Source organism: Echeneis naucrates, chromosome 5 (assembly GCF_900963305.1).
Source record: "Echeneis naucrates chromosome 5, fEcheNa1.1, whole genome shotgun sequence".
Classification (NCBI taxonomy): domain Eukaryota; kingdom Metazoa; phylum Chordata; class Actinopteri; order Carangiformes; family Echeneidae; genus Echeneis; species Echeneis naucrates.
Window position 1 is genome coordinate 1,060,255 of NC_042515.1, and position 25,089 is coordinate 1,085,343.

At 45.1% G+C, this 25,089-nt stretch overlaps 1 protein-coding gene across 2 annotated transcripts in view; it reads left to right on the top strand.

The window, feature by feature from the left end:
- Positions 1 to 5,732: 5,732 nt before the first annotated feature.
- Positions 5,733 to 25,089, top strand: part of LOC115043981 (RIPOR family member 3-like) — a 28,787-nt gene continuing 9,430 nt past the window's right edge. Inside the window, exons 1-5 of one of the 2 annotated variants that reach the window (XM_029502787.1) lie at positions 5,733 to 6,110; positions 23,433 to 23,531; positions 24,492 to 24,647; positions 24,868 to 24,946; positions 25,024 to 25,047. In XM_029502787.1, coding sequence (XP_029358647.1) covers positions 23,434 to 23,531; positions 24,492 to 24,647; positions 24,868 to 24,946; positions 25,024 to 25,047 — 357 coding nt within the window. In that variant the 5' untranslated portion in view covers positions 5,733 to 6,110; position 23,433. The remainder of the gene's footprint in view (positions 6,111 to 23,432; positions 23,532 to 24,491; positions 24,648 to 24,867; positions 24,947 to 25,023; positions 25,048 to 25,089) is intronic. The other variant, XM_029502788.1, reaches the window with a different exon arrangement.

The following is a 25,089-nucleotide window of genomic DNA, read 5'->3' on the forward strand; positions in this document are numbered from 1 at the left end:
TTCAAATATTTTCTGTTTTGTTTTGTGGCCTTTGTGATTCAACCCAAACAACAGTAGAATATGTCATCTTTGTGGAAAATAGAAGACTGAGATCCTAAAATCCTGAATTATTCTAAAATATATGATGTTAGTTCGGAAAAATCTGTTCTTTAACATTCTTCAGTAAAAAGGAGGAATTACATCTTTACAGTTTTTGTTTTTGTGGACAAACCACCCGAAGTACTGACGAAGACGATGATGTCTTTGTGTGTGTTTCTGTTTCTGAGGATGAGTTTGGTTGAGGAAGAGTTAAATTATTCTGCATCTGTTCCATGCACCCCTGCAATCCCCACAGATCCTGCCTGCTTTCCCTCCCCCTCCTCCCCCACTTCGCCTCCTTCCTTCCTCCCCTCGCTTGGCCCCGAGCCCGGAGAGAGCTGCAAGGAGGAACAGATTTTTGTTGGGCTTCTCCTTCCAGCCTCCACAAAACGTTCAGCTCTTGTGTTTCGCTGGTCTTTGTTACCCAGAAATGAAATGTTGAGTATTGTGTTCCCGGGAAAGGAGCGAAGGAGACAAACAACAACAGCAGCTCGTTTCTGAATCTACATGTGAGACTCACACACACACGCACACACACACACACGCACACACACACACACACACACACACATCATCATCATCTGCTCCATCCACCTCTAATGTTGAGTCTCCTCTCCCATTAAAAAGAAACAACCTCAGCTCATTAACTGATAACAAACTGGACATCAGGAAAACAACTTTTCTAATAAATCCATTACCCGATCAAATAAACAAACCGAATGAAAATAAACTCCATGACAGAGTTTCCTCACTGATGGAAGACAAAATAATAATAATAATACAACAAACACAATTGTGAGACACTGGAAACTGATGATGATGCTGTTTTCAATAACACAAACTGTCTCTGGACCTGGACCGGGACCTGGACCTGGACTGGGATCTGGAACTGGACTGGGACCTGGACCTGGACCTGTAGCTGGACCTGTAGCTGGACCTGGACCTGGACCTGGACCTGGACCTGGACCTGAACCTGGACTGGGATCTGGACCTGGACCTGGACCTGAACCTGGACCTGAACCTGGACTGGGATCTGGACCTGGACCTGGACCTGGACCTGTAGCTGGACCTGGACCTGGACCTGAACCTGGACTGGGATCTGGACCTGGACTGGGACCTGGACCTGGACCTGGACCTGGACTGGGACCTGGACCTGGACCTGGACTGGGACCTGGACCTGGACCTGGGCCTGAACCTGGACCTGAACCTGGACTGGGACCTGGACCTGGACCTGGACCTGGACCTGGACCTGGACCTGTAGCTGGACCTGGACCTGGACCTGTAGCTGAACCTGTAGCTGAACCTGGACCTGGACCTGGACCTGAACCTGGACCTGAACCTGGACTGGGATCTGGACCTGGACCTGGACCTGTAGCTGGACCTGTAGCTGGACCTGGACCTGGACCTGGACCTGGACCTGGACCTGAACCTGGACTGGGACCTGGACCTGGACCTGGACCTGGACTGGGACCTGGACCTGGACTGGGACCTGGACCTGGACCTGGGCCTGGACCTGGACTGGGACCTGGACCTGGACCTGGACCTGGACCTGGACCTGGGCCTGGACCTGGACTGGGACCTGGACCTGGACCTGGACCTGGACCTGGACCTGCCCCTCCCCTTCTGCTCTGTAGCCCAAATGGTGATCAAATCATTTTTGATCGATCTCAGTGTATTCAAATGTTTTCAGGTGCAGAAGGTGGAGAAGAAGAGTTGAGTCTGACTTTTTATCTCAGCTTCTGCTTCTTCAGACACCAGAACAAGATGGTGGATTAAGAATTTACGCTCTCTGTGACAGGCTGAATTTTGATGAGTCGGTCAGGAGATGTTCCAGCTGTTAGTTTGATGCTAACATTCAAACTGCAGCAGCAACGAGCTCACGTTCACATTCACACGCTAAAAATGATCCCTCGTGGTCGTCCGCATGTATTTTTAGTTTGCTGCCTGAGCTCCAAACATCCTTCACATGTCTGACGTTATTTTCTGTCCCAGCAGGTTCAGGCTTGGAACACATGCACAGTTAGCTTAGCACAAAACAAAGACCTGAGGCAGGAATTTAATGATCATAATAATCTCAGACGATTACGCAGTTTAAAGATGATTTTACTACGAGGTTCGTGGGCAGAGCTGACTTTGTTTAGTTCATCACTGAAACACAGAAGTGAGCGTTTCCTCAGAGACTCGAAGGTCACAGGCGGCTGCACGTCGACGCTGTGTGAAACCAGAAACAGACACAGATGCAGTTTGGCTGCTGCTGTTCCCCACTGGCAGCCATGTTGGCTCCACAGCCCGGTCCGTAGTTGTTGCTATAGTAACTGATGCTGATCTGCTGTGACATATTTGCAGCAGAATGGGGAGAACGCTGTGAACGCCGAGGACAGGAACAGAAAAGTGTGCTTCCTCTCTGGTCCAGGCTGTGATGTCATCACGGAAAAAGTTTCAGGGGATTTTCTTCCTTCCTCCTTCGAGCTCCTGAAAGAGCCAAAAATCACATGTAATCTCTGAAGCGTCGTGTTTCTTCTCTAACCTCAGCTGACCTTGGTCTGGTCCTGAATGCAGCAGCATTCCTCATCATCCCTTCAAACCGGACCGGGTCGGTCCAGACTGTTCAGGAACCTGCTGACGGACTCCTCTTCCTGATCTCCTTCACTTATTGAACTGATGAACATCTTTCTGCTGGAGGCTGAACATGAACGTCCAGAGGGGGGCAGCAGTGAGCCGGGGTCACCTGCCAAAAACAAACTAATGAAAAACAGAAGTGCTTTTTGTTTTTGGCTTCAAAAATGAGTCCAGAAACCAGCCAGATAGTTGAAAGGACAGTAAATACAGCACGAAATACAGAAATCCTGAAATGAGCAAATTTGCCAATGAATGTATAAATAGATGAATATAAATATGATGATATGATTGAGTTAATAAATGAATCTTTTTATCCCAAAGTCCCAAAAAAAGGCTACATCCAAATAAAGGTGGTGCTTATCTCACCGTTTCAGACCAAGTCATGCTGACTAAAGTTTTAAAACTTTCAGATTCAGTTTATTTCATCAGAATGTCGTTTTTGGCAGTTTTGACAAAATGAGGAAAGTTTTTTTTACTGACAGTGAAGAAGCTGACGGAGAGCTTTAGTAGCAGGACGGAAACAGCAGAGGGCATCATGATCCAACAGGAGAGGAAACAGGAAACAGAGATTAAAATGAATGAAGCTTTCTGTTTCTGACCAAAAGAGATCTTCATCAGTCTGTCGAAGAGTTGGTGACTTTCAGGCTGTTTCCTGAAGCTTTAATCCAAATAGTTCTACCATTAATTATGTTATTATTATCAGTTTTATGTGTGCGAATTAAATCTTTAATCAGTTTTCAAGTGTAATGTTGTTCTCAAGTCATGAGAAAATAAATAAAATGTATATTAAATTTAAAGGTGGTGTAAGAAAACAACACAGATAATATATAATATAAATACAAGAATGATGAGTGGAAGTATGAACATGACCGTGTGGAGTAAAAAATGATTTAAAAAAATGATTAAATAATTTTAAAGCAAAAATGAAAATTGTTTTTTTTTTCCATTTTTCCATTTACCTACGTATCACCTTTCTTCCTGCATTTTTGCATTTATTTTTTGTAATTGTATTTTGTATTTATTTTTATGTCTGTTTGTTATTCAGATTTAAAGTCTGAAGGAAAGTTCAAGTTTGTCCCAAAAGTCACTTTAGTTGCTGCTTTCTGAAGGAAAACGTCACCGAAGATTCTAAAAAGTTGATGTTGAATGTCCATGTTAAATCTTCACTGATTAAATAAAGCAAAAAAATCTGCATCAGTTCAGATGGATCTAATCACTTTACCAACCTAATTTACTGAACTGAAGTAGTCGTCGGAATAAATAGATAAACAACACAGTATACAAATATGTAAATAAATATATGTATTTACTATGGATACACTCATATACATATGAAATTATAATTTTCTGTATTTGTTTATTATTTAGATGATGGTGGGATGGTCTCCATGAAGAAACCACAAAGTTCAACATCCTGAACAAACGTCCAGTCGAGCCGAAGAAGAAATAAAAGACGAGTGGACGCGTCAGCTGCTCAGTGAGGGAGTGGAGGTGAAGATACACAGGAGGCAGCCGTCGCCTCCTTATCTCTGCCTGCCATGTGTCTGTGTGTGTTTGTGTTTATGAAATGAATGTGCCAGCTGAAGTAAATGTCGTGTGTATATCCCTGTGCTAGCAGCCAGTTGTGTGTGTGTGGGTGCGTATGGTATGTGCATTTGTGTACATTTGTGTTTCTAATAAGATATAAAAAGATCCGTAAACGATGACAGAAATGTTCATGTATTCATAACCTTGGGTGCGTGTGTGTCTGATTTATCCACCAGAACTAAGAGAATTATGTCAGAGGTTTAATTTCAGGTTATCAAAGAGCCAAACTCACAGATTACTCACAGGTTAATGTGTGTGCAGAAATCAAAGTGTGGTTGGTGGACCAGCAGCGGTCCACAGCTGAGCCCCAGACGGTCCACCAGGAAGTGACTGAGCAGTTCAGTGTTTCCACTCAAACATTCTGATGGAAACGGGAGCGTTTGTTTTTCCTTTTCCTGTCATTTGTCGTCTTCTGTGAAGAACTTGAAATGACACTCGGGCTCTGTTTGGCTGTGATGTTTGTGTTTTTCAGTTTTTCATTCACAGACGAAGCGGCTTTCCCATGATGCCGTGTGAAAAAACAAAGCGACTGACAGATGCTGACTCCAATTAAAGAGAAAGTTGTTGTGTTGGTGACACAGTCCAGCTGGCGTCAGTGATGTCATTTTCAGCCGCTCATCTGATTTGTGTAGTTGTGTGTGCACGGTGTGTTGTCTTTAGGTAAACACACATCAGTGTGTGATTATTGAACGAAACCGCTGGAAAAGTTTGTTGTTGAATTTCTTTTATTGTTCACGTTTATGATGTTTTTCTGATGGAGACAGAGAAAGGAGACTTGCAAAGACTTGAAGGAGGAACTGTTTTGTTATTGGTCCACAGCTAGCATTAGCATTAAATTGTGATAAAATTAAAGTTAGCATGCTAACCAGTTAGCCCTGCTTTTGTTTGTCCCGAAGACGAAATGCTTGGAAGACGTATTATATGTAAAGATGAACAGCTGCTAATGCTAATGTTAGCTAATGTTAGCTCATCTGAGATGTTCCTGCTAGTTCACCTGTTCACCAGCAGGTGGTGGGCGGGGCTTAGCCAGGAAGAAGACAAAGCTTTTGAAATGACGACTTCGGGGATATTTAGCATTTTAAAAACCCAAAGTGAACATTTACTGACAAAACCTGATGATGAAACGTTTCCTTAACGTTGTTTTGTTTCTGTTTCCTTTTCTGGATTCAGACTCTCGTTGCCACTTCGCTGATAAACTTTTCCAAACAGATGAGCGGACTCTGAATGTCTTTATTTTCACAGATGCTCGTCCATCAGTCGGGACTTTAGGCAGCAGAGTTACTGATGTATGTTTGCTGAGCCGGAGCCAAGTTCTTTAGTTTAAAGCCAAACATGATACTCAGCAAGTGGTGACGGGGGAGGGGAAGGAAAAGAGAGGAGGAGGAGGAGGAGGAGGAGGAAGGAGAGGGGGTTCTCCAACAGACCCAAAAACTGAAAGAAAGAAACGAGAGAGAGGAAAGTTTGGGGGAAAAAGAAGGTTTGATTTTTAGGAAAAGAACAACGAAAAGAAAAGCCAAGAAAAAGGGGAAATGACAGATTAGAGGAGGAGGAAGGGTTAAAGACCAGAAACTGAGAATGACAGGAGAGAAAACAGATTGAATGAGAAAAAGAAGAGAAGAGCTGAAAGAGGATGTGAAGAAGCTGTTTCCACTGAAACTCTGAACGCTATCAGGACGGAGCAGGCAGCTGCCAAACCCACCACACACACACACACACACACACATAGGAAGTGAGGCGTGAGGCTCCCCAGCAGTGTTGGATATGACTCGTCCGCTCGGTCGGCGGTGGAGTGACAGTTGGGAATAACCGGTTCTTCGTCCCATCAGGTGAGTTTAATCTGCTTTAATCGTGGCTTAATTATGTAATTCAGACTTCAAGACGGGACTTAATGTCTCGTTAAAGGTTCCTTCAGTGTTGAAATGTGTCCTGGGACCAGCTGATGAGGCTGAACTTTGATTAAAACGAGGAGCTGATTGAGTCTCTTTGTTTCTGTTTCTGTGAGCTGAAGTTTGTGGTTTGTTTTGTGTTTCTGATGAAGTCGGTGATGTTTGTTTGAAGAACTGCTGAGTTTGGAAAAATGTTGTTTGAGTCCAGTTTCCAGATTTCATGAGTTAGTTTGGTTCAACCTGGTTTTGTAGATGTGAAGTTTCGATCTCACGCACACACAGACACACACATTCAGTGGATTGTGGGTCAGTGTCTCTGCAGGTTTGTTTACAGTGTTGTGTCTTTGGCCTCTGATGGTCCAGCCAGGACCTGAGCTGGACTGGGGGGGCACAAAAACCTGCTGAGACTTGCAGCTACTGGACCGAAGGGGACCGTCGGACAGAAGACATGCAGTCCATCAACCAAAGCAGCCAATCGGTCACCAGAACCAACGATCCAACGATCGCCTTCGTCCTCGTCCTCATCTAATCTTCTTCTTCTGGTTGTTGTTGTCCGATTCAGTCCCCCCCCCCCATTTCTCATGAACTCCTGAGTGAGTGCAGCTCAAACTGAGGAGCTGCCAGAGAAAACATCAACACAACAAGCCGGGTCGAGGTCACTCTGTTTTCTTTTCGGAGCTGAGTCCTGGTCCTCTGAGTTCAGGGGTGTTGTTTGGTGTGGACTCTGTGGGACGTCTCTGGTCCAGTTGTGCTTCGATTGCATTCACACACGTCTTTCATACGTGAGAGGAAATCTGGTGAAGATGGCGGCATGTTTTAAACCAACAAGGCCTTTTGTGTGATTAATGACGTTTGGCTTTGTGGTGTAATGAGGCATGCAGATATGTAGTGTTGTCATGTTTATTGTCAGTGTGACACACCGACTGCCGGGCTTCCTGTGTGTGTGTTTGTGTTTGTGTTTGTGTTTGTGCATTTGAAGGCGACTCAGTCTCATAAAAAACATCTTGCTCTGTAAATATTTCATCAATGAAGGCTGGTGGGGATTTTGAAATGGGGGGGCAAAGAGAGGAATTAAGCTCATTAACAGATGGCATGTCACACAGCTTCCAGTGTGTCTCCCAGAAAGCATCATGGGAAACAGAAACGTGAACTCTGTCCCGTTTCCTGTCACTGTCCGCAGTCCCAAAATAGACCGTGTAAACACATTCAAAGTCGGTGACCGATGTTTCTTCAGCTGATGAAGACGTCCCGGTGTCTTCCTGCTCTCATTAGCGGAGCATCATGTTTTTACATCGACAGACTCGCCACCTCATTAATTCAGACACATCAGCATAATCAGTGTGAACAAACAAGCAGCTCGGCCTTCTGGACTCCACCTGGACAGTCAGGAGGACGAAACGCCGAACAAATTCAAATGAAATCGAATTTCTTGCTTTAAAAACGATTTGTTGGCACACTTTAATATCTTTATTAGAGGCCACAGGTAGAAGCAGATATGAGACGATCCTGCTGCTGTTTGTGCAGACGAGTGTTTGATTTGTGTGTGTGTGTGTGTGTCTGCAGTCACTGAAACAGCTGTTAGGTGAATTATCACCTTTTCATGTGTGTTTCACTCTGAGGTGTGTGTTTGTGTGTGTGTGTGTGTGGAGGGGATGATAAATGGAGGTCTCAGCATCTGGGAATAGAGCTGCTTTGTTGACAGGATGAACTTGTTGCTATAAATCACTGAGGTTGGAATTCTGAACACACACACACACACACACACACGTCGTACCTGTGCTGCTTCCAATTAGTCACATGACATCATCGGTGTGCGCTCAGACCTGATGGGTCTCTGACCTCCAGATCCACGAAGTCTCTGGCTGCAGACCGGGACCGGGACCAGAACCAGGACTCCCTGCAATGTCTTTCTTACTTCAGGAGTTTCATTTTGGTGACAGGAGGCGTAATAAAGCTGCTTCAGCCGCTGATTCACTGCCACAGATCAAATTCTTTCCACCGTCGAGTTCAGCCAAAAGGACAATCTGTAGGAAGGAGGGGAGGGGTTGGGGGCGGGGCTACGATGTGATTGACTGACTACCTACCTGACAATCAGGTTCAATATATCAACTAACTGGTCCACCTTTGGATTGAAGGGGAGCATTGAAGTTCAGTTAACAGTGGACAGAGGAATGCTAACATTCCCCCCCGTTTGCAGTCTTTATGCTAAGCTAAGCTAACTATCATCTGGACCATAGAGTGGTGTCAACTGATTCTTTTACTAATCTCGATTGATTGATCAAACACAATCAGAGCCCTGGATGGAAAGTATCATCAGAGAGGATTCAAAAAGCAGATTGTGTTTCCGACCCTCTTCATATCGATGAGGAAAGTGATCCGTTCAGGAGTGGGAGTGAGTTCAGCTGCAAATGTTGGACGTTAAGTTTTTGGACGGAGACGTTTCCATTGTTCCACAGCCGCCACAGTGAAAATGAAGTGGGAGGAAACACAGACACACTCCTTTATTTTATTAAAATACATAAAGGGACTTTTGTGTCAGGCAGCTCAGGGCTCCCACTCCCTTACTGGTTTAATCAGCCCAACTGGTCCATGAACTGGTCCAGAATTAGCAGTCTGAACAGGTCTGCAGCCCGTTAAATGACGGGTGTGAAGGTGACACTCCTGAAACCTGGCAGCCTTGAGCTGGTCGGTCTGGGTCCTGCTGAGGCCGAGCAGGCTCCCGTCTCCTTCCTGCGTCCAGTTTAAGGTTCAGCCGTTTTCTAGATTGCTGTTTTGGAGACTCATCCTTTCCAACATGTGACACGGCTACTGATCTCAACCGTCCACGGCCACATTGGACGCCCCCACAGTCAAAACACAAACATCCTGGGCTCCGAAATCAAACCAGCATCAGGTCAGAAATAAACATGTTTACAGCCTGGTAAACATGAGTCAGTCCTCGTGTTCTGTTGAGGATGAAAGAACGGAGCAGGTTGCTCTCATGTCTTAGGTTCTGGTCTCAGATCAGTTCCTCCTGAGGGTTCAGATGGGACATGCAGTCCATGCAGTTGGACATCAGTAGAAAGCCTCCGTCAGACTCCTGAGCCAACTGAAGCTCCTCGTCTGGATCCCCCCCAGCTGAGGTGACGGCTGTCTGTCACTTCCGTCACCGCCCACGTTCAGAGTCCAGGCAGAGTCCGGGTTGGTTTGAAGGTTCCTGCTGCTCTTGGGCAGGGGGGGGGACTGACTGACAGTCCCTAACAGAGAAGTGATCCTTTAACCCCTTCACTTGGGGCCGCAGCCCCCCCACAGCTGGACCGCTCCACCTTTTCATGACTTGGAGGTTTTGACTGTAAAAGACTCCAGTGAGCTTCGTTTTCATCAGACAGAACCAACAGAACGGGTCAGCACTTCAAATTAAGAGTCTGTAAGAATCAACGTGATCTGAGCAGACACACACACACGACATTGTTTTTTATTGAAAGTGGTCCAGTCTGCTCTCTAAACCTTCCTGTTACAGGTTGTTGGCCTGTAAAGAGAAACTGCAGTAAAAGTCCGACACGTTAGCTCTTTATATGTGATTACCAGACATTCAGGGTTTTTTTTGGGGGGGGACTCAGACAGTTCCACCTCAGTCATGATTGGATCCAATTAAAGAGCCAAAAATGACCAATTAAACATGAATTTACGACTTTGTGAGTCTTCTGCATACTTATTTACTCCAAATGTTTTCCAGAGATACAACAAAAAGTCCATTTTGTAAAGGGGCCTTTCTGTGTGGAGTCTTCGGGCTCATTGGTGACTCTGAACTGTCCGTAGGTCTGTCTGTCTCTGATGGACTGTCCAGGGTGAATTTTTTGTACAAACATTCCTCCGTTGATGCTCTTTGTGCGTCTGATTTGGATCTGAGAGGCTTCAGTACTTATTGATATTGTTGCAGCACTTAAGCTGCTTTGTGTTTTCATCTTGTGTAACTCAGATTTAGCTAAACAATCCCAGATGATTTTAAACACATTTCAGTCCGACATGTTTTATGATTTAAGGTGGAAACGGCTCCTTGAGCAAACAAGAGAGCTGCTAATGTGAGTCAGAAATCTCAGAGTTTAATATTCGCTAAAGTGCAGGTCGGCTGAGCAACAGTGTGTGACACACACACACACACACGGAGCTGTTAAATGATGTATAACTGTAGAACCCATGCAGGCTCTCTGTGGTCGGGGGCTCAGCGCTGAACAAGGCTCAACTTCTACTTCACATGATCGTCGCAGTTTGAGTTTTATAGCTCTCATGAATCTGTCGCAGATATTCGAGCACAATGAAGCAGAAATGAGCAGAGCTGTGATTGGTCGGCCGAACACACTAAATGAACCACAGAGCGGTTTCTGTTTTCACTGAAACACAAAGTTTTCCTTCTTTCTGAGCGTGCTGCATGTTGAGGTGACGTCAGGTTTCCTTTAGACCGGCTCCTCTGGAGGTTTTGGGCCTGAAGGTTTAGTCCTGACAGCAGCAGCAGGATCAAGTCCAGCTCTGTGTCTTGTGTTACACGTCCGGCTGTCTTGTCTCTCTCTAACTGCTGCTTTGATTTATTTCTTACATTGTCTCTGTAATTTACACTAAACCAGAAGAAAAATAAGACAAAGGACACTAACGTGGCCATGTTTAAGCCTGGAGGAGTGACAAGTGTGACTGATTGTGTTCAGTTGTCGGGAAAAAGTGGACATCGGCACCAAAGAGTTGTTTTTGTGTGTAGATGGATCGGCTTTGGTCGGATAGAAGTGAGAAGTGAATGTCACACAGAAACAGAAGACGAGTGCAAAAATTTGGAACCTGTTTAGGCCTCAAAAAAGAAATTCCCATTCAGGAAGGATAATAAGCTGAGTTTTAAAAAAGAGTGGGACGCAATCACAACAGTTCTGATGGTCTTTCACTGAACTCACACCAACATGTACAAAACTCAAGCAGTGGGACATCGACAACTAACACTAACAGACACACAAACACACACATGTTGTGTGTAACAGCAGATGCCAGACAGGCTGTTTGACAGTTGAAGGTCATCCAGACTCCACGCTGATCTACAAGCCCCCCGAGTGCTGCAGCACTGACCACCTGGGGTCAAAGGTCAATCACATGTTCTGGTCTGAAAGCTGAACTCACGTGTTCTGTGTGTCACTTTGTACAGTTTGTGTGTTTGTGTTTTATCATCTAGCAGCACGTGTCCTCCTCCTCTGAACGAGGCCAGCAGCTTCTCTGGTTACCGCTGATACAAGATAATGTTCCCTCCCACAGCAGGAGGCGACAAGACAACACAACAAACTGAACCATCTCATGGATGTCTGTGTGTGAGGCGTCCGGGGAACGCCGGCTGATTGGTAAATGTTGTGTTCACAGGAAATCTGCAAACAGCTACTGAAGGAATACTGAACACGAGGCATTCATGTAACATCTGTACGTTCTACTGACTGGCTGCATGTGAAGCATTCAGAGGTCTGAAGATTTAATAGACATTCAAGATGACAGCAAGAATCATTTCCACCATGAAATAAAGAAAAATAAGCGCAGAAAAATACTTGGCTGTCCGTCACCCAGCAGGAGTTTCTCCTTGTCCTGCTCCGTCTCTGCTGCCTGTCTCAACAGGTTTCAGCCGCCCCACCAGCAGAGTTTCTTCCACCTGCTGAGCAGAAAAGGAAAATTCTCTTCTCTCCAGCTTCAGACTGCATCACAAATCACAGCTGATTTGTCTCAGCTTCAATGCGTCCCAGGTGTTGGATTTTATGAGCTGTCACTGAGCCACCACCACCAACTCTCCACTTCCATCCTTCGCAAACGTCATTTTTGTCTCGTGGCCTCAGGAGGTAGGACAAGAATTTCCATTTCACACTTGGGTGAAAATTCCAGATTGGCTGAGCTCCGCCAGGCCCTTCAGTGACGACATGAGAGAAGAACGGTCCTGAAACATGGAAACAGAAATCAGCCGCTTCAGCCTGATAATGAGCTGCACTAAAACCACAAACCTTTGAGACTTTGTGGCCGATCTGTGAGGAATCACTTCTTCTGGCAGATGTTGTAACAGGAGTCCCCACAGTCCTGCAGACCTCCAAACCTCGACCCTCCGAGCTGCAGGGGGTCTCATCTGTGTGCACGTTCACGCACTCTCCTCGTTGTCACATCTCCGGTTTCACGTCAGCTCCTCTAACGCTCAGAAATGCTGAAAAATTAAGGCAGTATTATTCAGACATGGGGGGTTAAAGGAAGCGGAGGGATGGGATTGTTTTTACAGTTTCACATTCTGAATGTTTGTGAACCAAAGCTGCAAGAAAAATCTGCCCCAGAGTCCTCGGGGACGCTCTCTGCAGGTTAAAGGTGTCTGCTGTCGGTTTTATTACACAGATAACAACTTTCAGAGGGCGCAACGACATCAACATCATTAAAAAAGCTTAAATTAAACAAAACTGACTGAGACAGACTCACAATTTATCACATCACAACCAATCAGCGTCAGGCTCTAATCAGCTGAGACATCAGGACTCCACCTGCTGTGTGTGTCTGTGCAGATTGAACCCACTGGCCTCCCTCCCTGCAGGGACGCTGGGTATCAAATACAACTCTTGCACACACACAGTGACCTGTATTCTTATTTTCTTGTACATAGGATGTGTGTGTCAGCTTGTGTTTGCCCGTTGAATCTCACTTCAGGACTGATTTGTTGTTGCTGTGATTTTTGGTTCCCGTTGTCGTTACTCAGAGTCCTTCTGTCCTGACGGAGAAGTGTAAACACAGCTCCAGTTCAGCTCCTGACCTCATTAAACTCTAATAACGTGTCCTTCCTCGTCCTCAGGGCAGCTCAGATTTTTGAGTTGAAAGGTCAGAGGTCAAACAGGTGACTCTGGGAAATCAAATTTTTCAGGTATAAGCGCAGTAACAAAAGCAGATTGACCGCTTTTCCACCCGTAGAAGAAGAGTGGGCTGTCAGCTGCTTTACACAACAGATTGTCAGGTTGTTGCTCCTGTAAAAGGGGTCTCACCTGGACAGACGAGGTTAGAAACTGAGGACCACCTTATTTCTGCAGAGCAGCAGAGAATAAATATTAAAAAAGAACTTTTCCTCCTAAATATAGACAGAACGTGTTGATCAGGCCAGGACAGGTTTCTGGTTCAGTTCATCGTTAATTACTGAACATCCCGCTGTCTGATGGTTTTGGGGAACTTGAACAGGTTGTGTTGTCACCTGTAGGGGGCTTCAGGACGGAGGAGTGGCGTTCAGGAGCAGAGCTGTTAATCCCATCTGCTCTCTGTCGTATATCACAGCTTTAAATTCGCCGGCTCAGATGGAGCCCAGCCGGCTGGAACGGTCTCATGGTGGACTCCATCTTTTCCTGCAGCTTCTGTTCAATCTATTAGTGTCTCAAATCAAGTTCAAGGACGTTGACTGAGTCGTCTCAGCGGAGCTTCAGTGTCATCATGCTGGAGTGTGTGTGTGTGTGTGTTGACTGGAGAGACAGTGATTACAAACCCAGAGGTCTCCTCCTCCTTTTCTTTTTCTTTTTCTCAGACAAAAAAGGACGAACAGGCTTCGTCTTTATTTCTCTTTGTTTAAATAACGTGTGACAACGAAGTGACTTCCAGCGTTAGTGACGGTTTATCTGACTCAGCTGAAAACAAACAGAAAGTAGTCAGAGGTCAGAGGTCAGCAGGGCTCGATGACCTCATCATCTGGTTCTGTTGCTGGGCAACGGCTAGCGTTCGACATGATGTCGATGGGAGTGGAGGTTGTTTCCACTGATATCTAATTAAGTGAAGTTTTGTTGGACCTAACACGGACATGATAAAATCATTGTAACCATGGTGATGGAGGTAGGATGCTGCACTTGGTACAATCCAGAGGTCTAATGTTGTAACTATGACAACAGTTGTCATTCATCCACCATCATGTTTCATCACCAGGAGTTCAGCCTGAGATGGCTGGGGGGTTCTGATTCAACAGTGTAAGAACGAAGGAAAGGGGGGAGACGGACATCAGCCAGGAACTCTGAAGTTTTTAAGACGAAGGAACTTCACAGCTGGACTCAGCTGGTTCACATAGTTTCTCCCTCTGCTGTTTATTGACGAAGATAATCAGATCAGGACGAGGACACACAGATGTGGACAGACGGAGTCGACAGGAGGGGCCAGATGTTTCTTCATCTTTGTAGATGAAGACGAGTGCGTACGGACATCAAGTGTGTGTGTGTGTCCAGATGTTTGTGTTTCCTCAGGAAGATAAAGATGTCCGCTCTCTGTTAAGGAGTTTATGTCAATAGATTTAACAGATCGAGTTACTGAAGAGTCTTTTAATCTTCGTTTGGCCTGAACACACAGGAACTGCACAACACTACACAACACTACACACAGCAGGGGGTTTCAAAAAGGGTTAAAAGAAGTGAGACAAGCGATGGAGGCAAACGAGGAGACCTGCCGCTTCTCTTCTTTTTTACATCACTTCCTGCTGAAGAACAGAAAGTTAAGCTTTTAAAAGCAACAACAACTTTTATTTATCTCACTGTGTTGTTGGAGTTTAAAGGCTTTTTAACAATGACCTTTAACCTCTGTCCTCCTTCCTGCTGTGTTGTAGATATGTCAGCACAAAGTGACATCACTGCTGTGGGTGTGGTCAGACGTCCCACAGCATTATATAATATTATAAAACCTTTTATTTGGACTTTGTTTAATTGAGCTCAATAACTCGTTCTTTGTTACATTAGAGGTTTTCTTTGCTGAGTCGAATGTCAGTTAGCTTAGCTTAGCATAAAGACTGGAAACAGGGAGAAACAGCCAGCGTGGGTTCGACTCAGTGAGCAAAACATTATTCCTTGTTTATTTAATTTAAAGACCCCCTAACACAAAAAGTGAGTTTTTCAAATTATTAATGTCTATATAGTGTTTGGATTCTGCTACAAGACATTTCAGCTGCAAAGTCTCTAGTGTGCGCCATAACTGAACATTTTAGATTTGAAAATGCAGTTTCAAAACCAGATCTGAAAAAGTTGGATCCAGTTTTTCAGCGCCTCAGTTGGATTTCATAGGTCACAAATCCAGTGGATTTTCTTTCCCAGTTCATTTACATAATATATGCAGAGACTGGAATGTGGGAGCAACGTAAAACAGACAGCGATGGCGAGCGCTTGCTGTGTCTGGGTGTGGAGAGGCTAATCGTGAGACCAGCCTTCATCTTTTACCAAAGGATCATACTGCGGGACAAATGGTTGCAATTTATTTGGAATGATGTCCCCGAAAACATTCCGGCTAAAACGCAGGTCTGCAGCAGGCATTTTGAGGACAGCTGCTTCTTGAACCTGGAGAAAAAACGGATGGGTTTCGCCACGAAGCTCATCTTGAAGCATGATGCTTTTCCAGCGTTCTTCCTGGGGTTGGACAGCGCACCGCTGTTACCGAGCAACCCAGATCAGGCAGCGGCGGTGGGCGGGCACAAGTCTGACACATCTGCATACTCATGAATATTCATAAAACCTGGATTTTTCAATGAGGGAGAAATAGTGGACGTGTTTTTAGCCTCTTTGAGAGCTTTTTTAAATAATTTTTTGTGGGAAAACAATTTCAATCAAAAAATAGTCACAGCAGAAGATTTTCACACATTTTAAATATTTGGGTTAGGGGGTCTTTAAATGGCTCAGTAGAAATGTTCTGGCACGTAAATTTCAGAACAACAAACTTTCTTCGCAGCACTAAAAGTGTGAACATGACGAAATGAAGCTGAACTCGTAGAGCTGACTGATGTTTATTCTCCATCATATGTTCCCATCAGCCCTCGTTTCACCTCCCGATCACGTCCGTCCCAACGCGCCCCTCCTGTCTCTCCAATCCAAACTAAATCCAAACATTTTGACAGAGCGGCCTGTTGAAAGCCGGCGTTAACACAACGAGAGCTCAGCGCCAATTTACACAACTCAAGACAACAATCGATCTAATGACCTGAAAATAAAACCTCAGCGTGGGACCAACACGCAAAAACGGTGCAGCAGGTCAAAGTGTCGTCATCAGATACATGAATGCTGCTTTGAGCTGTTTGGTTTGTCGGACAGCCATTTTTTTAGGAAACCAAGCAGCGTGAGGCGAATCAGGTCTAAAGACCAGATCCAGAATCTGTTGCTTACTGGCTTTTATTTTGGAGAGTGCAGGAAGTTGTTATGTTAGACAGAAGTAAAAGGAAGTGGGTTTAACAAAGACCAGTACTGTGTTTAGACCACATGAGCTGGTTGATCCTCAAATCCTGAAGAACCCAAATAACGTCTCCATCACCAGAGAGGACGGAGACGTGGTTGTCTGACCAAACTGGTCCAGGGTCGGACAGATCCAGATAACGGTCGGGTGGAGACCTGAAGCTGCCACGAGATGATCCTCCAATATCTCAGACCAAAATGAATCCTTCGGCCTGCATTATGTGTCGTTCATCACCGCTCACAAAGCTTCAGGAGAGTCAGAAACACACAGTGAGTCACACAACTGAACGAGTTAACCAACAATAACAACCACGCAGGACGTCATCAATACACTGAACTTCATTATCCAAAATCCTGTTGACAGACTCTTTAAGCTTTCACTCTCACATGACGTCGGTCCGTTTGTTTGCTGGATTTTTTCAGACATAATTTAATCTGGAACTATAAACAGAGTTAACAGACGAGACAAAGAAACACTGAACAACTACAGATGCTGTGTGTGTGTGGAACAGCATAGCTCTTCACCCTGGGGGGCCTGAGTCATCCGTGACCTCTGACCCCTCAGCAATAAGCCAATCATCTTTCAGCTGGCACGGAAACAGAGGAGTAGACAAACGTCACAGATGATCTGAGAATAAAGATAAATGTTCCTTCACAGAGAAAATTAAAAACACACAGATGAGATTCTCTGCTGCTCCTCACACAATAAAAGATGTTTTGTTGTTCGTGTTTATTTAGAAACTGGACAAATTCCTTGAAGAACATTTAAAATAATTTAAAGCCCAGATCACATGATCCCTGAGAGACGCACAAACTGAGAACAAGAACACAACATAATAAGGCCATGAGGAGGACAACAAAGATCGCACACACACACACACACACACACACACACACACACACACAGAGGACTGCAGATGTAAATACACAACGTTCCTCAGTCTTTTGTTTTTCCCACAAACAAAAACAGAAACCGAATCTGTTCTGCATTTGGTTACACACACGCACAAATATAAGATGGAGTTGTGTGTTATTTATATATTCAGTTACAAAGATATAAATCTAATAATGTAAAAAAACTAAGTTTTAATACCTTTAACCTTCAGACCAAACGGACCTTTAACATTGAACAGATGCAACATTAAAATTGTGTTTAATCTGAATCATGCTAATCTAACCTGATAATTTTTGTAGTAAATCAATATAACACTTTTAGAGTGCGTTTTATTTTTCTAATATTCTGAAGTTCAGCTCCATCTGGAGAAAAATCAGATGTGTCCTTCACGACTCAAAGACTCAATGTGTTGTTTAATCCCGAGGTTTTCCTAAAACTGATCATTATGGAGGGAAAACCAGGCAAATGTGGAAGTAGAACGAAGTTAATTACGAACTGGAAGAGAGAGCTTAACAATGAGGCCCCATTTAAAGAGCCACGCACAAAGAGAGGAGACTTCTGTGTGTGTGTGTGTGTGTGTCTGCCACCACAGATGATGTAGTGGCCCCTCATGAGGGTCTGCTGCATGCTAACACCTCCGTGGCTTGACCAGACACACACACACTCACACACACAGGCCTTAAACACACGGGACCCCGTAAATCACTTAAAGGTCAAGGCTAATTTTTTGAAGAGATCTCACACCAGATTTTCTCCAGAAACCGCTCAAAGTACTGTGAACACACACACACTCCATCACTCGAGGAATGTGCCTCCCTCATCTCACACTTGAATCACATTCCAGACGTTATTCATTTTCTGGTCAGAACATCAGTAAAACCTGATTACAACCTTCACCGTCTTATTTACTAAAAAAAAAAGGCTCTCGTCTGTCATGTCACACGATGATCAAACTAGAAGCAGGAAAATGTTTCTTCCCCCTGAAGCTGCAGCAGCTGCACTCCGTGACGCCTCCGGCCAAATCAGCAGCTAATTAATCACCAGTGAAATCAGCTGGCAGCGCTGCAGGGTTAAAAAAAACTAAATCAGATTACTGAATTAGAAAAATGTACAGGACCTTCAGGTGAAAAGGGACCACGAGGAACAGAGAGCTGGACCGGATCAGTGGATCAGTGGGTCTAAACCTGGACCGGGACTCTGGGTTAATAAAGTGAAGCTGATGTCTCCGCACAAACTGAAACATCTGAGAGTTGTACAAACAAAAACAAACAAAAACCAACAGCATCAGATTTTTCTCATCACTTTCTGTTTGTTGGGAGGAATTTGGGGTTTTCCTGTAAACCCGAGACCACATGGGGCCATGAAGCCGGGACAGAGGAGAGGCTGCGGTTAAAGATGAAACATAAACACAACAGGAAGAACGAGGGCAGTTTTACATTGCAGATGTGACAGAAATCAGAAAAAAAACAGAGCAACAAGAATCAGAACAACATTAACACAAAATGTTCCAGATCCACTTCAACAAAGTTTGTATTGTTCCTGTCGGCCATCTTGTTCTTTGAAAACCAGGAGAAACCAGATTAGGGGGGACAAGGTAGATCTGAGGAGTTCTGTGCTGTGCGGTCTGTGCTGTCCTGATTGGGTGATCTGGTCTGTCAGTCACAGTAGCCCCGCCCACAACCCCTCCCCTTCCCTTCTAAATGAACATTGTGTTGTATTTCAGACTGAGACCAGAAACTCATCAGGGAGGAGGAGGGACATTTTCCCATAGACTTCAATATAAGGGAAGAGGAGGAGGGACATTTTCCCATAGACTTCACTATAAGGGAAGAGGAGGAGGGACATTTTCCCATAGACTTCAATATAAGGGAGGAGGAGGAGGGACATTTTCCCATAGATTTCAATATAAGAGAGGAGGAGGGACATTTTCCCATAGACTTCAATATAAGGGAGGAGGAGGAGGGACATTTTAGCCATTTTGGCCGAAGAAGCTGAATTTAGCTTAGCTTAGCTTAGCCGGGCACAGAATGCACACGGAGACAGAAACGGAGACAGGTGTCCACACACACCAAACGTGTGTGTGGACAGTTGGATGTAATTCTCCATTGCTTCGTGTTCATTTGCCAAATTCCAGCTTTTTTCTGTGTGCAGGTTTGTTAGTGTTTTACATTAATTGGTTATTTGGTTACACACCACAGTTTCCAGATAAAACCTGAATTATCCAGTCACGTGAGGAAACCTGGAAAATGGCCGCTCCCGCTCCCCGCCAAGCACAACGACACTCTCCGTGGAAGTTTAATTCATGCCATAAGTAATCCATACTTCTGCGCAGTCAAAGTTACAAGAAGTCAGGCCGGTCCGAACCACACAGTGAACCAGGAAAAACCAAGCCGACAAAAAGCTTGACTTAAGCTGCCGTACAAGCTAACCCTGTTAGCCCCACTTACAGCGAAGCTAGCCAAAGGAACAACATGGAGGACATCGCAGAAATCTCAAAGATGAGTTTGACCCTGAATAAAGTGGCGACAATTAAATCGGACAACAGAACCCGAAACACAGAAAGTGCTTTACAACACGGAAAGTCGTATTTGTGATGTGGAGCATAGCAACGCTGGCATGACACCGGTGAAGTTTCTACGGTGCGGGGGAGGACGGCCCAGGAGCGTTCCCCCCATGATGAAAGCTCTGTGGGACCATCAGGTGAAACTGACCCAAAGGAAGCTGGAGAACGACGGAGACTCTGGGGCGCTGCTGGTACCGTCTATAGAACCCACACGGACCGGAATCATGGCGCCCAAGGCTAACTACGCCGTCATGTTTTGGACTTACTGTTACTTCTTATTGTACATGTCCCTTTTCTGTTTCTGGTTCTGGTTCTGGTTCTGGTTCTGGAGGCATTTTCATTTCCATTTTCATGATGGCAGGAGTAAGGAACAGTATTATTTTCGAGGGCAGAAGCAGACTAAGGTTTATTCTCCTTGGAAGTAATGAGTAGTGGACATATCAATACAGTGACATGGAATATTAATGTAGCACACCAAATAAACACAAAACAATTAAATGAATTCAACGAAACAGACTCACTTATCGTAAATCTAAAGGTACAGATACTGCATATATTCAGGAAACACTTCAGGGACCAAGATGAAGCTTTCAAAATGAAACGTTTGGGTCGGTCAGGTCTTTCATAACTCAGTTAAGAGCTGTGGGCTTGTTATCCTCATCGACAAAAAACTGAATTTTGCTATAGTCAGTCAACTTAAGGACTCACGGACGGATCCTGGTTGTGGAAGCACTTATTAATGGAGTTACATGCACCAAACAGAGAAAACATCATTTTTTCATGAGGTCAACAAAATGCTGGGCGATACAGATGGTCAGATTATTTTAGGGGGAGATTTCAATCACAGTAATGTCAGAACAGGGACATCCCCCAGAGATACTTTACAGGAAGAACCAGGTCTGACAGATAATTGGAGACCAGTAAATCTGAGAGAACGGGAACATACATTTTATTCTCACTCTCACAGATCCTCCTCACAAATAGATTTTTTTTGGTTGCCAGCTGACTTGTAGACCTGGTAATAGCAATAACAGACCCTGCACTGGTCACATCTGGAAATTTGAAAATGGCAATTTTCTTTTGTATATTAGACTTAAAGAAAATTTTAAATTGGAGGGTAGAGGCCATTTTTGGAAGTACCAACAAATTAGACACTGTATTAAAAAGGTGGTTCATATTGGTCAGGACAGAAGTCCGATCGAATGCTACTTACAATTACCCAAAATACATCATAAGGCTTCAAGATGGTGTGAGATGTGTCCTTGGATAAATAATAATGGTTGTAAAAACATTTTCTTTCAATTCTTTCAAACACTGAAGAATTCATAAGAGAAGCCAGAGGCAAATTTATCCAGGATAAAATAATTCATAGAAATTACACCATCAAGACTTAACGGAATGGGTCTAATTAAGGGTGTTGGAAGGAACCCCAAGCTCCCACACGAAGTATGTGGAAGACAGATGATGGGGACTTTGGCATGAAACTGTGACAATGAAAAATGGGATAGTTTTGGTAGTTTTTTGGGAGTTTTGTTAATCTGCCTACTTACTTACCTGCCTGTGTTACCTTTAGTTAATTTATTTTCAGAATTTTTATTTCTTTTTTTTTTTTTTTTTACATTTTAATTTAATATATTTATTTATTTATTCTTTTTACCATTATTAATGTTTTGACCTCCATTGTCTGTGTTTGGTGTTCATTTGTCTGTTACAATAATGAAAATATAATAAAAAACTTTGAATTCTAGAAAAAAATCTGAATTATCAAGTTTCAACTAGTGAATTAATTTCATTGTGTGTGTTCCAGGGACAAAAGGACGAAACGCTGGCCCACTTCCTGTTTGTATGGTCCATCTATGGATTGTTGTTGTTCTGATATTTGGTAGTGATGGCAGAAGGAGGCTAACGGAGAAGCTGAAAAGCTTTTTCAGAGGAGACGTGTAGCTGGATGCTGCACTTTAAGTTTGGTTTTTTCAGTTAAGCCTAGTTAACTGTTTGTTTTTGGAGTTATACTTTTTTTTGTGAGATGTGTATCATGGTGACACTTTCTTTTGTACGTAAACATCTTTTGGGTCGGAACAATCTTTTGGACTCCCGCTCTGGCCGGGCTTCCCCACAGTGTGGTACAACAGAAGTGCTCACTTGGCTAACTTTGGTCTCCATCCCTGTGTGTTGTGTTCTGTTGCTTAGCAACTGTGTTGGTTCTGGCATCAGGACCAGAGTGTGTTTCAGTTTCTGGGTCAGGAGTCCAAACTGGGTCATTCTGAACCACTTTCAGTGACAGAGTATGTCGGTTTGAATCCCCATCGGGGGGTTCGGCCTTGTCTGTTGAAGTGCCGTGGAGCAAGACGGGAAAATCTGGACCAGCTCAGTGCTGAATCAGCAGGAACTGAGACAACAAGCACCAGACTGTTGTCCACATTCGGTCTGAATAAAAGTCTGGACCAGGACCAGGACTGGGTTCTAACGGTGACTCTTCTGAAACACAAAGATGTTTTAGTTTGAACCAAACTCAGCATTTACAGGAACCACAGGAAGCAGCTGGCATCCAGCGAGGGGTGGGGGGGTGTCTGTCTGTCTGTCTGTCTGCCTGTCTGCCTGTCTGTCTGTCTGCCTGTCAGTGTGTCTGCCTGTCTGTCTGCCTCTCTGCCTGTCTGTCTGCCTGTCAGTGTGTCTGCCTGTCTCTCTGTCTGCCTGTCTGCCTGTCTGTCTGCCTGCCTGTCTGCCTGTCCGTCTGCCTGTCTGTCTGCCTCTCTGCCTGTCTGTCTGCCTCTCTGTCTGCCTGCCTGCCTGTCAGTGTGTCTGCCTGTCTGTCTGCCTGTCAGTGTGTCTGCCTGTCTGTCTGCCTGTCTATCTGCCTGTCTGTCTGCCTGTCCGTCTGCCTGTCTGTCAACCTGTCTGCCTGTCTGTCAGCCTGTCTGTCTGTCTGTCTGTCTGCCTGTCTGTCAGCCTGTCTGTCTGTCTGTCTGTCTGCCTCTCTGCCTGTCTGTCTGCCTGTCTGTCTGCCTGTCTATCTGCCTCTCTGTCTGCCTGTCTGTCTGTCTGCCTGCCTGTCTGTCTGCCTGTCTGTCAGCCTGTCTGTCTGCCTCTCTGTCTGCCTGTCCGTCTGCCTCTCTGTCTGCCTGCCTGTCTGTCTGCCTGTCTGTCTGTCTGTCAGCCTGTCTATCTGCCTCTCTGTCTGCCTGTCAGCCTCTCTGCCTGTCTGCCTGCCTCTCTGCCTGTCAGCCTCTCTGTCTGTCAGCCTGTCTGTCTGCCTCTCTGTCTGCCTGTCTATCTGCCTCTGTGTCTGCCTGCCTGTCTGTCTGCCTGTCTGTCTGTCTGCCTGTCTGTCTGTCTGTCAGCCTGTCTATCTGCCTCTCTGTCTGCCTGTCAGCCTCTCTGCCTGTCTGTCTGCCTGTCTGCCTGTCAGCCTCTCTGCCTGTCTGTCTGCCTGTCTGTCTGTCTGCCTGTCTGTCTGTCTGTCAGCCTGTCTATCTGCCTCTCTGTCTGCCTGTCAGCCTCTCTGCCTGTCAGCCTCTCTGCCTGTCTGCCTGCCTCTCTGCCTGTCTTCAGTATGATCGAACAGGAAGCTGTTCAGGTGCTGATGGGACCCTCCGTTGTCTCCTCAGGATGTCGGTGAAGCTGCGTTTTGACTCCCCCTCAGATGGAGGTCTGGTCTTCAGGAGTCGGTCCTTCACCGGGTTCAGCTCCCTGACCGGACGGCGTCGGTGAGTCAGAGAGGAACAGAGCAGGGAGACGGATGGACAAGTCAGCCGTCCAACAGGAGGCCATCTTAGTGTACCGAAGTGTCCCCAGATGTTACAGATGTTCCCTGAATGCAGCTCCTCCATGTCTGGTTCTGACTCTGGGGACTGATAAAGAAACCGGATCCAGATGACCTGAGGGGTCTGGAAGGTTCATCCTGGGTCGGCAGGTCACTGATGTATTCTGGTCCTAGAACATTCAGACTTTTACAGACCAGCATCAGAACTTTAAAGACAGTGTAAAGACCTCAGAGCTGGACTGATGAAGTCCACTTTTTTGGTCTTAGTGAGGACTCCAGCAGCAGAGTTCTGAATGAGCTGCAGTTGTCTAACTGACTTTTTAGGTAAACCTGTAAAGATGCTGTTACAATAATCAAGCCTGCTAAAGATGAATGTATGGGCTAGTTTTTCCAGGTCCTGCTGGGACATCGGATCTTTTGACATTGATATATTCTGAAGGTGAAAGTAGGCTGACTTTGTGATTGCCTTCAGGTGTTTTTCCAAATTTAGGTCTGAGTCCATCACTACACCCAGATTTCTGGCCTGGTTGGCAGTTTTTAGGTGTATAGATTGAAGCTCTGTGGCGACCTGTAATCATTTCTCTTTAGCTCTGAAGACAATTACCTCACTTTTGTTTTTGTTTAGCTGGAGAAAGTCGTGGCACATCCAGTTATTAATCTCCTCAATGCATTTACCAAGAGCCTGTACAGGGTCTCCTGGAGACATTGTAATATATATCTGCGTGTTATCTGCATTTATTTTGTTGTTCTTTATAACCTGTGCCAGTGGGAGCATGTAAATGTTAAACAGAAGAGATCCCCAAATGGGACCTTGGGGAGCTCCACATGTGATTTTTTTAAGAAAGGAACTCTTTTGTTCTGACGTGACTGGAAAACTGTCTCACTGTGTCTCTATGTTTTTCAGGCCGTCCTCAGCACGTAACTCCCTCCGTTCCAAAGCCACAACAGGGGGGAAATCCCCCAGGATGCATCTGTCCCCCAGCAGAGGGGGCGGAGCCATATGGTCTTTGCAGCCAGAGCAGGTGGACCGGGTCTTCCAGGCGCTACGCAAAGGACTCAAGTATGTGCTGGAGCTGCTTTAGTCCTTTAGACAACACAGAGGTCAACCTGACCCTGACTCCAGTCTGTATAGAGAAGTCAGATTGTATTGAAGTGTATGGGAAAATTATGGAAGTGGATTAAAAACTAGAACGGCAGAATGATTTGGGTGAATACTGAGTCCACAGTCTGTCCCATTTCCTGTCACTGACTGAGGCAAAAATCTGCTGATGTGTCCTCAGGGAGTATGTGGAGGGTCACCAGGTGGAGATGGACTTCCTGTCGTCACAGCAGAGAGAAACCAAGAGGAACTCCAGACTGGTGAGGACAGAGAGCATCTGCTCAGTGCAACATATGTGGTGATGATGATGATGATAATGATGCTCTTCTGTTTCCAGGCCTTCCTCTACGATCTGGAGAAGGTAATCTTTTTTATCCTTTAGCCTGCTGGGATCGTTCATACG